This window comes from Thalassophryne amazonica, chromosome 19, assembly GCF_902500255.1.
Source record: "Thalassophryne amazonica chromosome 19, fThaAma1.1, whole genome shotgun sequence".
NCBI classification, from domain to species: domain Eukaryota; kingdom Metazoa; phylum Chordata; class Actinopteri; order Batrachoidiformes; family Batrachoididae; genus Thalassophryne; species Thalassophryne amazonica.
In genome coordinates this window covers 67,314,981-67,331,389 of record NC_047121.1, presented here as the reverse complement: position 1 = coordinate 67,331,389, position 16,409 = coordinate 67,314,981, and the positions used below count along the sequence as shown (strand labels likewise).

Here is a 16,409-nt window from a genome sequence, read left to right as displayed (position 1 = left end):
TGTTATCACACACATTAACGAACTTACCGGCGGAAGGACGATACTTCGGCTGTTTATGCAGGCTGTAACAGGTGGGAGAGCGACACTCCTTGTTACATTCGCTGCAGAATACAGGGTTATTTTTCTCATAACACTGCGTGGATTCACAAATTTTACAATATGACGGACAATTATGGGAGGCGTGGTTATTGTACCCCTCAAAGCAAAACTTACATACATATTTCACTCCCAAAAATCTCTTTAAATCGATGATTCCGTAAAAATGATTATTAAACAGAAAAACGAAAAGAGTTTTCTGCTGCGCCGGTATTCCTGTCTGGAATTTTGTCAGCTTTCTCTCCCCTTCGGCTCTGAAAAACACCACAATTTTACAACCTAGAGCGTTTTCAAATTTTCCCACCTGCTCTAAAGATACCGGCGTAGCTTCCGTTAATCCGACGCTATTTTGTAACGCCAGTCCGCGCTGCTCCGCCTCGTGCGTACTCAGATGAGGATTCAATAACTGAACGAGGTTTATCGCGAAACATAAACTGTTGTCAGGATTATACACGATATTAAGGCATTTGGATTTTTTCCTCAGAACCTCGTGATGGAGGAGGTCATCTATTCTGCGCTTCCCCGCGCCGTTCTGGTTGCGGATGACTTGAACCACTAATTCCAGAGACTCGTCGGCTAAAACGTTGGAATTTGATTGTATCAATCGTTCTAACAGATTTTGGAAGCCCGTCACATCGCCAGCGTCGTTATATGAGCTGATCAAAGTGGCCTCGTTGTAGACTGAGTCCCCACGAATCTCCATTTGGATAAAGTCCCCGGCCCTGGCGTGTGTTAAAGCCTTTTCGACCGAGTTATGAAGAGCCCCAACGACGTTACGGTAAAATTCCGCGTAGTCGGGAATTTCGTCGGCGCGCTGGAAATTGAGAGGCAGCCTGATTTCGATATTGTTAAAAGCAGGTCTCCTGATGACGTTAGCAGCCCCACCACCCGTCATGGGAGAGTGTCGGCTGGGTCCCGGTCGTGCATCATCTCCGTCTTCCATCAAAACAGAGATCGCCGCGTTTATCGGGGTTAAACGAGCTCTGTTTAAAATCTCTTCTCCGCGCGCATTGCGCGGGGAGGGACTTCTTAAAGGTGAAAAAGCGCGAGCGTCGTTAGGCGTTTGATTTAATTCATCCACCGCGGATTGGACGTGAGGATTAACTTCACACGCGAGGAGGTTTACGGCGTTATTTAACGGAGTCAGACGTACCTGGTTCAACGCCGCGGGACCGGACTCGTCTGGAGGTGAGGTGTGCGGGGGGTCAGGGGGCTCTTCAGTATCAGACTGGACCGTCGAATTTATAGCGTTAATCGCAGAAATGATGTAGGGGTAATTTCTTCCGATTCTCGTTCAGCCGCTAAATTGTTAAGAGCCTCATTTAACGGTGTTAAACGAACACGGCTTAAAAGTCTCTCTCCGGACTCGATGTTATTTTGAGGCGGCGAATTTAACGCCTCGGGTAATGGACCATCTGCTCCAGGAGCGCTCCCCGCTGAGTCGATTATTGAAGCGTTTAAATCCAATACACGTCCGAAGTTATTTTCCCGATGTGAATTCTCTCCTTCCATCTTTTAAAATCTGTAGCAGGAAGAATCTACCTCAAGAAATTCAGTTAATATACCTCTTCAAAATGAATTCTCCCGTTCCATCGGAATAAGAGAAAAAATAAAAAAATAAAAACAGACTACACATTTTCAAGAAAGTTGCGTGATGAGGTTAATCCCAGCTCAGAATATCTTCGAGCCTTGCGTCTCTGTGGAAAATAGACGGTCTCCCTCCACCGCGTGCTGAAAAAAGAGAAAATCGTTAGTTATTAAATATTTAAAATAAATAAATACATAAACTCCGACTCCTTACCGTGTACATCCGCGGATCGTTTTACGGGTCTCTCCCACTGACCCGCTTCTCCATGGGCTGTGACAGAAAAAATCGGGTTATTCCAGAGTTTTAATCGTGATTTAATCTCGATCGCTGTACTTACATCTGCGTGGTGAAGTCGGGGCTTCCAGCCTTCGAACTTCTTCAGGGGGCTCTGACTTGATTTCTAGAATTAACATAAATAAATGAATACAAAGCATCACCCTCGCAAGCGGATATTCTGTACTATTTCAAATATATTACCGAGGACGGGTCCGAACGCGCTCTGGACCGTCTGCGTGGTTTTGTCTAAAAAAAAAAAAAAAACAGTTTCAGACGGCGTGCATCACTTAAAAACACTCATTTCTATCAAAACAGATTACTTAAATCACTTACCCTGAAAGCTGATGCGGTTTTCGCACTCTGCTCGAAGACAAGAAAACTTAATTAAACAACATGGTTTTCCAGGATTTTTTCCGCAAATTTATTCTATTTTATACCCATAGCTGGGGGTCCAGGCATCTTCACTCTTCACCGGTCGTAGTGGAAATGCTCGCTGACTCGTTCCCAGGGACGTAAGTGATAAGGAGCATTGTTTATTGTTCGGGCTCGGGGCAGCATCTCCGCTCAGCGGGTGTCCCGCGCCCCATGATCGATCGGCTAATATCTTAAAAGAAAACATCATCTGGCGTGAGTGATAAGGAGCATTGTTTATTGTTCTTCGGGTTCATCACCTCGGTGGCAGCATCTCCGCTCAGCGGGTGTCCCGCCACACACACACACACACACACACACACACACACACACACACGCACACACACACGCACTCACACAGACACAGCGTCTGCAACAGGTTTTACAGCCGTGGGGTCATGTTTCCGCGAGCGGCTCTATGCGTGGGTATTTGACCGTCTTGCTGCAAAGACTTACAGCCGAGAGAGACGGGTATTTGTTCCCCTTCTTTAATTTACGAATTAAAAAACAGAAAAGGAAACGTAATAATTTAAGAATTAAAGATATTAAAGGGTCATTAAATAATAGACAGTGATTTATGTTTAATTATTTCAGAATTAGTTAATTCTTTAATACATTAAAAAGATCTAGGTATTTTTAATCGTTCTTTAATTCATGAAATAAAATGACATTAAAATATTAGACCCTGGGTGGGAGGGGAGGTATGGCTTGGAGGCGGTGCTTGGCCGGGGTTAGGGGAGGAGCTTGGGGGTGGGGCTAGGGGAGGAGCCAGGGGCGGAACTAGGGGAGGAGCTGGGGGCGGGGCTTAGGGGCGGGACATACTGACGTCATCGACTCTGATTGGATGTGACGTCATAAGGGGCGGGGGCTCGGAGGCGGGATCAGGGGCGGGGCTTAGGGGCGGGGCATAATGACGTCATCGATTATAATTGGCTGTGATGTCATAAGGGGCGGGGCTTGGAGGCGGGACTAGGGGAGGGGCTTAGGGGCGGGACATAGTGACGTCATCGATTCTGATTGGCTATGACGCCATAGAGGGGGCGGGGCTTAGTGACGTGGCCGATTTTGATTGGCAGCTGTCACTTTTTTGACGAAAGGTGGGTCAGTTTTCTCTCTTATTAGGTTCCAAAAACAGCATTTTCAGTTTTGGAAGTGTTTATTTCTCGCTAGCTTTTACAGAACATATGAGAAACATGTATATAAACACACAAAACGAAGCAAACCAGCCAATGACATCATAGTACAGCTCTACTCTGATTGGCTGTCATGCCCGCCACTCAAAAAAAAAAAAAAAAAAAAAAAACTTAATAGATTGAAACAGAAAGTGATGTTTCAACCTCTTAAAATAGGTCAAGGTTAGCCATCTTTAAACTTGTTCAAGGTCTGTGTCCCAAAAATGTTCCCTGTCAATTTGAAGACAATAGGACTGGATTTGTGCTGAGGACGGACAGATGGACAGACAGATGGACGGACACGAAACCTTTGCATAAAAACTGTTTAAAAAAATCCATTTGAAAACTAAAGTATCTTTACAATCAGATTGTTGGAGTCTAGATCTCCGTGTTGTGTAGTAATCTATTCAGACTAATTGCTCGTTGGATTATTGCTGCTGTCAGCACTTTGAAAAAAAAAAATCTATGCAAGACCACCTGCCTGTATTTATACACATTGATTGCAAATATTGTCTGTATGATAAAAACACAAGCAATCTTTAAAGTCGTACTGAAGTGACAGCTTTTAGCCAAAGCAGACGCTCCATCTGGATCCACCCACATCCTGTCCAGTCATTCATAAAGCTCTCTCCCAGAAACAAAAACAAGATCAATACCAGAGCAAACAGATACTGTATGTTCAAAATCTAAACGGGGACAGATTACCTTTTATTTAAACCAACTCCAGATAGAACAGCAATCATGTCCTTGTTGTCTTTGATTGATGTAGCTGAGAGCAGCTGAATTTCCAGCACAGCACTTTGTATAGTTTTGCTGTACCTTCGCTTTCAGTATAGACTCTCTGAGTCGTTACCGTGTATTACCTGCCCCAACGTGGTTGGATTTTCAGTGCATTTTTCGGTTAATTGGAATGTCAGTCAACAGGGTATCTCAAAACATGAGCTCATTTAAATGAAATTTGGTGAAGAGGCAGGCCTGAGCACTACAGTGGCTTAAGGTGCATTTACACATAAGCAAGACGCGTTACGAATGTCATTTTTCTGTCATTCGTGACACATTCCTGACATTCTTAACGTGACCTAATGCATCTGAATAGGTTTCTTAATAGTGCGTGTTGGTGTGTGATAGTCTTGATATTTGTGGAGCATGTTTTTGCCTGTCATAAAATCTTCCACGAATGTCACACACCACTCTCATTTCGTCTCACGTCGTGGAGGTCGCAACTGAGCGTATTGATCCGTCTTGATGAGTAGTGATCGTTAATAGAACGTGACAACGTTCGTAGTGGTTCCTGTGATGGTTCTTGGAGCCCAAACTCACGCGTTATTACAAAGTGACACGGAAACTGTCAAGTTTTGACAAGACTTGTAATGCGGCGTCACATTTCACTGCGCGTTTTCTGTCACGTGCGCACAATTAAACTCGGCTCCAAATGTCGTTCCACAGTTCCTGCTGAAGCTCCTCAGGATGCTCCTACAGGTGTTCCACCTGCTGTTGTAACCGATGAGTGGGAGAACGAGTCTGAGGAACCAGAGGTGCGAGAGGAGACTCACGTGCAGCCAGACATCTCTGCACCTCCTCCAGTCTGGCAGAGGAAGAAGCGTGCGCACGATTAAACCCTGCTGCACCGCATTCAGTTTGATTGCTGACACCAAGTCGGCTAAAAGTTTAATTTCAGTGCTCTTCAGCGTGCTCCTGCAGGTGTTCCACCTGCTGCATGTGCCTGATGTTTGGGAAAATGCGCGAGACGAGAGCCGCATGAAGCCACACATCTGGCTCTGTCCTCCTCCTTCTCTCTGCGCCACTCCATGGCACAGAGCCCAACTACGCATGCAGACACAAAGTTCTTCTGAAAAACTGGAGTGATCTGAATTCGGTGGGATGAATATGGGTGTGTGTGTGTGGAGACAATTCACCTCGTTCCCAACATGACAGAACTTAACGATGCGCTGTTACGCGCAATAGCGCGCAACAACACGTAACACTATTCTTGACCATGCGTAATGGTTCCTGATAATTCTCCGGCAACACGTGCCATTAATCGTAACGTGTGGTAACAGGTTGCAGCAGTTCCTGAGGACACCTGACGCCTCTACCCCGAATCATCACATTCGTGATCAGCAACCAAGAATGTGTACTTTGTGGCATTCGTGACTTGTCTTCGTTATGTGTAAACACAGCATTAGTGGTTAGCAGTGTTGCCAAAGTAACTTTGAAAACTGACTTTATTAGTTAGTTTATATAGTTACTTTATAGCTACGTCATTAGCAACTGTGGACAACTTGTTGGCAGCTGCTGAAAGTAGCTAATAAAGTAACTCGTAATCTAACTTGGCTATATTTAAGATTCAGTACTCAGCTGATTACTCAAGCCTTAAGAGTAACCAAGTCAGAGTACGAGTTACCTTATTAATTACATTACTTATTAGTTGCAAGTTGTCAGCAGCTTCTAATAAAGTAATTGCATAAAGCTGCTGCACTGCTGCCTCTCAGTGAGAAGGTCCCAGGTTTACTTCTGACTTGGTCATTAGTATGGAAATTTGCATGTTGTCCCCATGTTGTCTGGCTTCCCATTGTGTGCTCAGACTTCCTTTCACCTCCAAAGACAAGCAGGTTAGGTGAGTTGGTGACTCTACATTAAAAGGTAGATGTGAATGTTCGTCTTTATGTGGCCATTGTGCAATTTGTCTGGCAGCTTGTCCAGAATCTTAAATATAACCAAGGGTGTACACTACCTCTGACCAAAGATTGCTACAAGGTCACTGGTTAGTGCCTAAGGTTCACAAGCACACAGTAAGACAGGAAGCACCAGGACATCTGTATGTCTACCTACAGCCAGACCAAATTCAATGTAACAAGAAACAGATTTTGACCTATAAGGCCTTTTAGCATCTTAGTGGACTGAATTTCACGAGGTTGTGAAAGGTTGAGGAGTCCCAGATGATCATTGTTATGTTTGTTGTGCAGTGGATAACAGTGTTTAAATGCTAGTGTCTCTAAGGACAACTCAGCCAAACAGATGTTATTTATTCAAAAGTCAGTGCAGCTTGTTGTTTAAATTGTTGGTAGAGGCCTCTGTTCTGCAGAACCTCCACCGTGTCTGCTGAGATGGCTGCCTGCAAAATTTTACCCTACATGGATGAGCAATCATTGTCTGGTGGCTGACCTGATTTATAAGAATTCTTTTTACATTTCCTCATGATCACAGTGAAGGAGTAATGAGTAAAGTGAAAACCAAGCAACCACAAACCTATGTTCCAAGCTTTTGTCCATATGTGTCTTATTTTTTAAAGTCCATCCATTACTTCATCAGTATTACATATAATTTATAATCTCAGAGAACATCCATTTTTTTCTCACAAATTTGTGATTTTTTTCCTCCCATATTTAAGATTAAGATTTAGTTTTAATTTCTTTATTTTATTTTTAAATTGGAAATCTGTAACTTTAATCTCAGGGAAACAGAGTTTCTTTCTTATAAATTTATACCTTTGTAACCACAGAGAATATCCATGTGGTTTTTTTTAAGAAATGTATTTCTTCATAAATCCAGTAAAGCAGTTTCTTCTTCAAGTCAGTTTTCCTCTGAATATTTCCCCCTGCCTTTTTATTTTACCTACCCGCTGTTGTAGGAATTGCAGTGAAATGGATTCTTCTTTGGGTCACCACAAAGTGACAACAAACAAATGAAAACATTTGCTGGATCAACACCTACAGCCACACACCACAATTTAATGTTCCCAAGGCCCGCCACGCTCTCTCCTCTTAATGAAAACCCATAAAATTTGGTGAATAAATATTTGTATAATCCTGGCAGCAGACACAGGTGAAACATAAACTTCTTAGCAAAGGTGATAACTGCAGTAAACATCTAGGAAAAAAACCCCCCGTTGGATTTGTGGCTTAGTAAACTCTTCATTTCCATGTGCCAACTTGTGCTTCTTCATAACGCCTGCACTCGCACATTTTTGTCTGTAGCCTGACAACTATAAGCCCATATCAGGCAAAACAGAGACCGCTGGGCTGCATTAGTCTCTCAGAGCTGCACAAAGAACACAGCGGCTGTCCTTTCACAGCGTCTTCCAACATATATCTCATCACCCCTTCAGTGACGTGATCGTTCAGCTACAGTCTGAGCTGGAATCCCTCTGCCGTCACGTCCAATCCTATCTAAGTGCTGCAAAAACATTTGTTTCAGCCCTGATGGTATTTGCAGCGTCCCCTCAACAGTACATCAGTACATTCAAAATATCTCCATGCACCAAGTGTGTCAAGCAACTTTTCTGACCCACAATGAATCTTTTAAGTTTTGCAGATGCCTCGTGCAGCTGACTGTTGCTTAAAGCAGGGAATCAACAGGCTGACGGGCAATTCTCCAGAGATCGTGTCACAGTTTTCACTGTCTCAGTATTTCCCACATCTGCACTGTAGGTGTTTTTAAAGTGAATCACTGAGCGTTAGGTGGTGCTGGTGTTGCCAGGGTGATGGCAGAAAGGGCCGAGCATAGCAGTACTCTAAGAGGATTATAGGTTTGGTGCCTCCACCAAAACATAGAGCGTCCATGTGACTGAACGCGGCTCGACAGCTAAGTAATGCTGATCTGCAGCACATTTAAATCTATTATACACAAATTAAACCAGCAATCAGCAGCGCCTGAGCCTGCTTTGCCGCTACATGACATCACTGCTCCCAGTCACTGCGGGATGATGTATTGTTAATGACTGCAGGAGCACAGGGAGCAGCAGGAGAAGCAGCAGCGGCAGACAGGAAGGGTGGTGGAGCTCTTCAGAGGAAGCAGAGGGAGGGACGGGACGTCCTGACCTGTTAGTCAGCCTGTCTCTCAGTCTGCACCCTTCACAGCTACAGCCCCAGGCTGTCTTAACTCCTCCCTCTCATCCAGGACCAGCAGCTGGACACATTTATAGCAGCAAAGCTGGCCGGTTGAAATCCGGACAGGAGGAGCAGGAGGAATCCAGATCGTGGAAGTGCAAAGACAGAAGATTAGCATCAGGTGGCTGTGAGTGCAGATCTAACAGTTGTCCAGATGTCAGGTTGGTTTGCAGTGAGAAAATGTCTGTTGGTGAATGTGTGATTTAAAGCCAGATGTTTGGCATCAACACAGTAAATCAAAGTTAATTTTTACAGTGCATCCAGAAAGTTTTCACAGAGCTTCACTTTTTCTACATTTTGTTATGTTACAGCCTTGTTCCAAAATGGAGTAAATAAATTTTTTTCCTCAAAATTCTACACACAATACCCCATAATGACAATGTGAAAACTGTTTTATGAGATTTTTTGCAAATTTAATAAAATAAAAAAACTAAGAAATCACGCGTACGTAAGTATTCACAGCCTTTGCCACAAAGCTCAAAATTAAGCTCAGGTGGATCCTGTTTCCACTGATCATCCTTGAGATGTTTCTACAGCTTAATTGGAGTCCACCTGGGGTAAATCCAGTTGATGGGGCATGATTTGGAAAGACACACACCTGTCTACATTTAAAATCCCACAGTTGACAGTGCACATCAGCGCACAAACCAAGCATGAAATCAAAGGAATTGTCTGTAAACCTCTGAGACACAAGCAGGAGAAATGAGCACAGTGGTCTCCATCATCGATAAATGGAAGAAGTTCAGATCCACCAGGACTCTTCCTAGCACTGGCCACCTGTCTAAACTGAGTGAAAGGCCTTAGTCAGGGAGGTGACCAAGAACCAGATGGTCACTCTGTCAGAGCTCCAGTATTCCTCTGTGGAGACAGGAGAACCTTCCAGAAGGACAACCATCTCTACAGAAATCCTCTAATCAGGCCTGTATGGTAGTGTGGCCAGATGGAACCCACTCCTTAGTAAAAGGCACATGGCAGCCCACCTGGAGTTTGCAAAAGGCACCTGAAGGGATCTCAGATCATGAGAAACAAAATGTCTGGTCTGATGAGACAAAGATTGAAGTCTTGGTGTAGTGCCAGGAACTGGGAGACTAGTCACGATTGAGGGACAGATGAATCAACAAGTACAGAGACATCTGGGATGAAAACCTGCTCCAGAGCGCTCTTGACCTCAGACTGGGGTGACGGTTCATCTTTCAGCAGGACAATGACCCTAAGAACACAGCCAAGATATCAAAGGAGTGGCTTCAGGACAACTCTGTGAATGTCCTTGAGTGGCCCAGCCAGAGCCCAGACCTGAATCCGATTGAACATCTCTGGAGAGATCTGAAAATGGTTGTCCACCGACGCTCCCCATACGACCTGATGGAGCTTGAGAGGTGCTGCAAAAAGGAATGAGCAAAATTGCCCAAAGATTGGTGCGGCAAGTTTGTGGCATCATATTCAAGACTTCTTGAGGCTATAGTTGCTGCCAAAGGTGCGTCAATAAAATAATGAGCAAAGGGTGTGAATACTTATGTACATGTGAGTTCTTGTTTTCTTTTATTTTTAAAAACTAAAATTCATGTTGTCATTATGGGATGTTGTGAGTAGAATTTTGATGGGAAAAATGAGTTTATTCCATTTTGAAATACACCTGTAACATAACATGTGACAATCTAATCCAGTTTAATGACAAAATTAGGTTATGATAGGACCCAAATGTGCAGATGCAACAATAAATTTCAACAATGAAGCATTATTTAATAAGGAAAATTTAATATTTTTCACCGATATCTCATAATGATGTTTACAGATAGAAACTTTAGCTATGAATCCATCTGTGTCATCTAAAAAAATGATCAATCTACTTCATTATGAGTAAACAAAAACCTAAGAAAAAAATAACCCTGTTTCTTGTGAATTGAAGCAGACTAAATTAATAAATAATCCCTTGTTAATGCAGCAAAGTGGTTTTATCTTTTAGTTTTTACATTTTTTAACAAATATTTTAACTTAATATTTAATATATTTTACTGGGGCAGTTCCCTCAACTTTCCATAAATATTGTCTGCATATGTGTGCGTGCATGCATGACATCATTTTTGTGACACTTGTGTAACTTGTTGGGGAGATGCAGGACTGCTGACTGCAGAGCAATGATCACAGACAGCACTGTGCACGTGCATGCATGACTGAGGACAGACTGTGGTTGTGGCACAGTGTTTTGGGGGGATCTGAACAATCTCCCTTTGTTCAGGGTACTGGGTACAAGCACCCCCTGTTACTGCTGCCCCGCTGATCTGCACCCAGTGTGACTCGAGCACTAGCTCACCATGTTCGACTGAACACTTATAAATCCAACAGCTCAGGTGCAAGCTGATTGTGATTGTTAAATAAAGACTCTGCATTCTTCAATATTAGTTTCCTTTAATTTTACATATTTTCTCTTTCTGTCACATTCTGCTGTCTTCAGTAGATGACCTGATGTCCGGCCTGTTCACGAAGCCTATGAGTGATGATGGTGATGTATACACATCCCTGCTGTCCACTCAAAGTTTCACATCAGGCCAAGAATCCTCATACCTGTCAGATGACCTGAGCTCCACAAAGCCCTCCTCAGGCTCCTCCCTCCACGACAGCTATGGCAACTTCAATTCCAGCACCAACATCGGTTCCAACCTGACTGATAACACACCTAAATCACTAATGGGATTAGATAAAACAGAACCTTACAACTACATGGACATCAGCCACGGGGACGATCACCACGCACAGGACCAGGGGCCCCTGCACAACCTGATGGACACAACGTCAAGTGGTCGGAGCTCCCTTGGCAGCTACCTGGATAAGAGCCCTGGAGGAGATGACAATGAAGATGACGAGGATGATGAAGAGAATCTAGGTCCGGCATTGGGCTCCCACTCGTTCCCTATGTGGAGGAACCCTCTGATGAAGAGCTGCCAGATTACCGGTCCTACAGGAATCTGGGCAGCACCCCACAGTCAGCCAGCCCAGTGAAAATCACCTTGACCGAGTCCCAGCCTTCAGCTGAAAAACCTCCTTCTCAGCAACAGCCCTCTCCAGTCAACACATCAGAACGTGAGAACATCCTCAGTGTGGGCTTGCAGGGTGTTCCCACCGTTACACTATCAGAGCCAGAGGACAACAGTCCTGCTTCGACTCCGAGTGCTTCACCAACACGTAAGCACAGCACAGACAAACCACACGTGTCATGTGATCAGCTGGTTTTCATGTACATGTTGTTGATGCCATGATTGATGCTACACTGATAGATGTTCCTGTACCAACTTTCGCTCAACTTTTCTTTTGCTTACAGAAAAAGAATTCCCATCCAGTGACATCGTCAGAGGTGACACAGTGAAGCCAGCAGTCTCCAGAGGTGGATCCAGTGTAGAAGCCAGGAGCAGGGAGCATGAGGGCAGCAGTGCAGAGTCTGGGGACTCTGAGATCGAGCTGGTGTCTGAGGAGCCGGTCAAAACTAGCAGCAACCCATTTGCCCAGCCGCCAAAAAGCAAGGCTGCTTTCAGCCAGCCTAACGACGTCTTTGACAATCCCCATGTCAATAAGGGTGGTTTTGGCCTGGCGGGCAACCATGCTCCGCCCATGTCCTACAGTATTCTTAGGGAAGAGCGAGAGGCTGAGCTCGACAGCGATCTCTTCATCGAGTCTGCTTCTGAGGAGAGCCCAAAGAGAGAGCAAGGCTTTAGCGGCCTCAAAAGGGGAGTCAGTCCTCCCTCTCCCCTCATTCCCAGTGCCGTCCCTCCCCGCAGTACCACTGAGGTTGTGCCAAGTGAGCCCTCCATGCCTGAAAAGGTCAAGGCTCCAGTGAAAATAGAGGAGGATCACCCTAGCAAACCCAAGCCTCCCACTGCCGCCATACCCCCAGAGGTGCGCGCCGAGAGGCCCAACCAGGACGACATGTATAAACACACCAATGAGGGCAAAGAAGACTTCGGAAAATCGAGTGCGGAAAACCGAGTGCGTACCGTGTTACTGGAGAGCTTTAACAAACAGAAAGGTTAGTCCTGTAAATCTCCCACACAAACACATCATCATTTGACTTTGTGTTCTCATAAGACATTTGTGTTCTGTGCAGAAATCTTGTTGCTGTCTTGTAGTAGGAAAATTTTAATCATTACCGACGCTAAGTAGGTTATGGGATCACCTGCATTTATCTATGTGTTTGGTCTGATAGCAGGATTATTGTGAAGGTTTTCAGCTGGTGTTCACAAACCTAAATGAAATGATTGTCAGCTTGTCAGAGGATCAAAGGGGCAGCGTTTATCCCTGGATACTGCAACGTGAAGTGGATCAGAGTCTGTGACTCCCCCTAGGCAGGGCGCCAATCCATCGGCAAGACCGCTACCCATTTACAACTGGGTAGACTGGGACAATGCAGTTGAGTCCTGTCCAAGGACACAGACATGTAGCCTGATGCACACACCTGGTATCAAACCCAGGTCTATATACTGGTAAGCAGACACTTAACACAGAGCCACCTGCTACATTAGCATAAAGGAATCATATTATACACATTCTCAACAAGACAGAGGTCACCAGGTATGTTAAAATAGTACCTGCTGTTTGCTACATCCAGACACCGTGTGGGTGTGTCCAACAACACAGACAGCATGTGTCATGCAACAGACGAGTCCACATGTTGAATTTCACTCACGTATATCACGGAAGTTTAAAACGAGCCATTTCTAGCCTAAATGTAGCTTATCGTAGGGACATTTCTACAGTGCATCCAGAAAGTATTCACAGTGCTTCACTGTTTCCACATTTTGTTTTGTTACAGCCTTATTCCAAAATGGACAAAATTCATTTCTTCCCTCAAAATTCTACTCACAACACCCCATAATTATGACTTGAAAAAGTTTTAAGTTTTGTGCAAATTTAAAAAAAAATAAAAACAAAGAAATCACTCATGCATAAGTATTCACAGCCTTTGCCATGAAGTTCAAAATTGAGCTCAGGTGCATTCTGTTTCCATTGACCATCCTTGAGATGTTTCTACAGTGTAATTGGAGTCCACCAGTCTTGATGCCACAAACTTGGCACACCCCATCTTTATGCAGTTTTGCCCATTCCTCTTTGCAGCACCTCTCAAGTCCCATCAAGTTAGATAGGGAGCATCAGTGCACAGCCATTTTCAGATCTCTCCAGAGATGTTCAATCAGATTCAGGTCTGGGCTCTGGCTAGGACAGTCAAGGACATACACAGAGTTGTCCTGAAGCCACTCCTTTGATATCTTGGCTGTGTGCTAAGGGTCAGTGTCTTGCTGAAAGATGTCGTCACCCCAGTTTGAGGTCAAGAGCATTCTGGTTTTCATCCAGAATGTCTCTGTACATGCATTCATCTGCATTCATCTTTCCCTCAATCCTGACTAGTCTCCCAGTTCCTGCTACTGAAAAACATCCCCACATCATGATGCTGCCACCACCATGCTTCACTGTAGGGATGGCAGCTGGTTTCCTTCAAACATGATGCCTGGCATTCATGCCAAAGAGTTCAATCGTTGTCTCATCAGACTAGAGAATGTTGTATGCCATATTCTGGGAGTTCTTCAGGTGCCTTTTGGCAAACTCCAGGCGAGCTGCCATGTGCCTTTTACTAATGGGTAGCTTCCGCCTGGTCACTCTACCATACAGGCATGTTTGGTGGATTTCTGCAGATATGGTTGTCCTTCTGGAAGGTTCTCCTCTCTCCACAGAGGAATGCTGGAGCTCAAACAGGGAGGTGACCAAGAACCCGATGATCACTCTGTCAAAGGTCCTGCTCCACTGATCACTCAGTTTAGACATGTGGCCAGCTCTAGGAAGAGTCCAGGTAGATCTGAACTTCATCCATTTATGGATGATTGAAGCCACTGTGCTCATTGGGACCTTCAAAGGAGCAGAAATGTTTCTGTACCCTTCCCCAGATTTGTGCCTTGAGACAATCCTGTCTTGGTGGTCTACAGACAATTCCTTTGATTTCCTGTTTGGTTTGTGCTCTCACATGCACTGTCAACTGTAGGACCTTATATGTAGGCAGGTGTGTGCCTTCCCAAATCATGTCCAATCAACTGAATTTACCCCAGGTGGACTCCAATTAAGCTGTAGAAACATCTCAAGGATGATCAGTGGAAACAGGATGGACCTGAGCTCAATTTTGAACTTCATGGACCAGAGGATTCTCGGTTCAAACCCCAGCCTGACTGGAAAATCACTAAGGACCCTTGGGCAAGGTCTTTAATCCCAAAATTGCTGCCGGTGTGTAGTGAGGGCCTTGTGTGGCAGCGCCCTGACATCGGTGTGTGTGTGTCTGTGTGAATGCATGGCATCATTGTCAAGCACTTTGAGCTTCTGATTCAGATGGAAAAGTGCAATATAAATGCAGTCCATGGCAAAGGCTGTGAATACTTAAGTACACATGATTTCTTAGTTGTTTCTTTATTTTTAATAAATTTGCAAAAATCTCATAAAAACCTTTTTCCCATGGTCATTATGGGGTATTGTGTGTAGAATTTAAAAAATAAATAATTTTATCCATTTTGGAATAAGGCTGTAACATGAAAAATGTGGAAAAGTGCAGCACTGTGAATATTTTCTGGATGCACTGTACATGCATTGAATCGTGGGACTTTGGATGTTTAGTATGAAACCACAAAATACCCCTCTATTCCTAAGTAAAGAGGACAATGTTAAAATTTGGCATTATTGCAATTTGGATGTATATTATGGATATTTTTTTAAAATATTGAGGTAAAGTTTTGATGTCTTGGGGAAAGCACACAGTCAAACATATGACATGTTAAAGTCACAGATTCCTGTGAATTATACATTCAGACAGGAATGATAACTGATTTGCAATAAGAAATACTGCTGCAACCAAACAATAATGTTGTTATTCCTAGTGCAATATTCCTGAATTTTCAGCCTTGGCATAAGAATGTGTTCCATAAGTGCCGTTCTAACGTTTCCAGTGTTGTAGTGATTTTGTTTCACCTTGTGCCGGCTTTCTATAAATATATATGCGCTCACAGAACAGTGATTTCCTGATGTGCCTTTGTCCCTGAGTGTTCAAACCGTATTGTATCTTGTGATGAAAAACAATTGCAGTAATTCAATATTTATATTTGTTTTCCACCTAGTAGCTACATGCATAATGTGCCGTTTTGTTGACAAAACCAGGAAATTGAAATAAAAGTGTGTGGGGGGGTTCTCCACTGCAGGATAGATGCCTGTGCTGTCCTGTGGTTTGCTGCCCCCTGGTGGTGCCCTTGAGGAGAATAAAGCAGTATGAGGATGTTATTTATGGTAGTGCATGCAGTCGCTGCTGAATACTGTGTAAATTATTAAGTTACAGACGTTAAGAAGATATTTTTGTATCTGGAGAGAATCTGGCTCCTAACATCACATACTGTGATAATTTTTGAACTTGCCTGTTTGATGTTGGCTAATCGTTTTGACTTATATTAGCTGCTCCATCTGGTAAGAGGAGCGCACTCCTCATAAGTGGGAACTTTTTCAAATGTTTATCATTAAATATTGCTGGAGACAAATGTGCACATTACCTAAAGTCACACTATGTGAAGCAAATGTTCATATTGTGCATTTTGTCGGTATAATCAGGTAGCCTGTTTCTGCTTGGCTGCAGCAGGGTTGAAGGACTGAGTCATGCAAATGTTAAATATTTAAAATGCATAATTATGCATGATTGAAAAGCAACAGAAAAAGCTCCTCTTATTTTGTTTACCCGGATGCTCAGAAGCTTCTGGAAATGCTGCAAAAGCAGGTCATGTAAACTTATTATTCCAACACTAGAGGGCGCAAAACACCTTCGCAGGCTTACTTTTCATCATCGTGTAGGCTTCCAAACCAGTTAACATAGCAACAGTGCTGGGGGAGCATGGCCAGGTTTTTTTTTTTTTTTTGTCTCTTGGTTGTTGCTGGCTTTGATGCCTGTGAGGGCGACAGCAAGCACAAGGT

At 43.9% G+C, this 16,409-nt stretch overlaps 1 protein-coding gene across 1 annotated transcript in view; it reads left to right on the top strand.

Annotated features, from left to right (window-relative positions):
- The window catches only part of rtn1a (reticulon 1a), a 52,377-nt gene that overhangs the window by 17,661 nt on the left and 18,307 nt on the right, over positions 1 to 16,409 (top strand). The window contains 3 exon segments of the mRNA XM_034195416.1: positions 10,885 to 11,334; positions 11,337 to 11,612; positions 11,749 to 12,450. Coding sequence (XP_034051307.1) covers positions 10,885 to 11,334; positions 11,337 to 11,612; positions 11,749 to 12,450 — 1,428 coding nt within the window.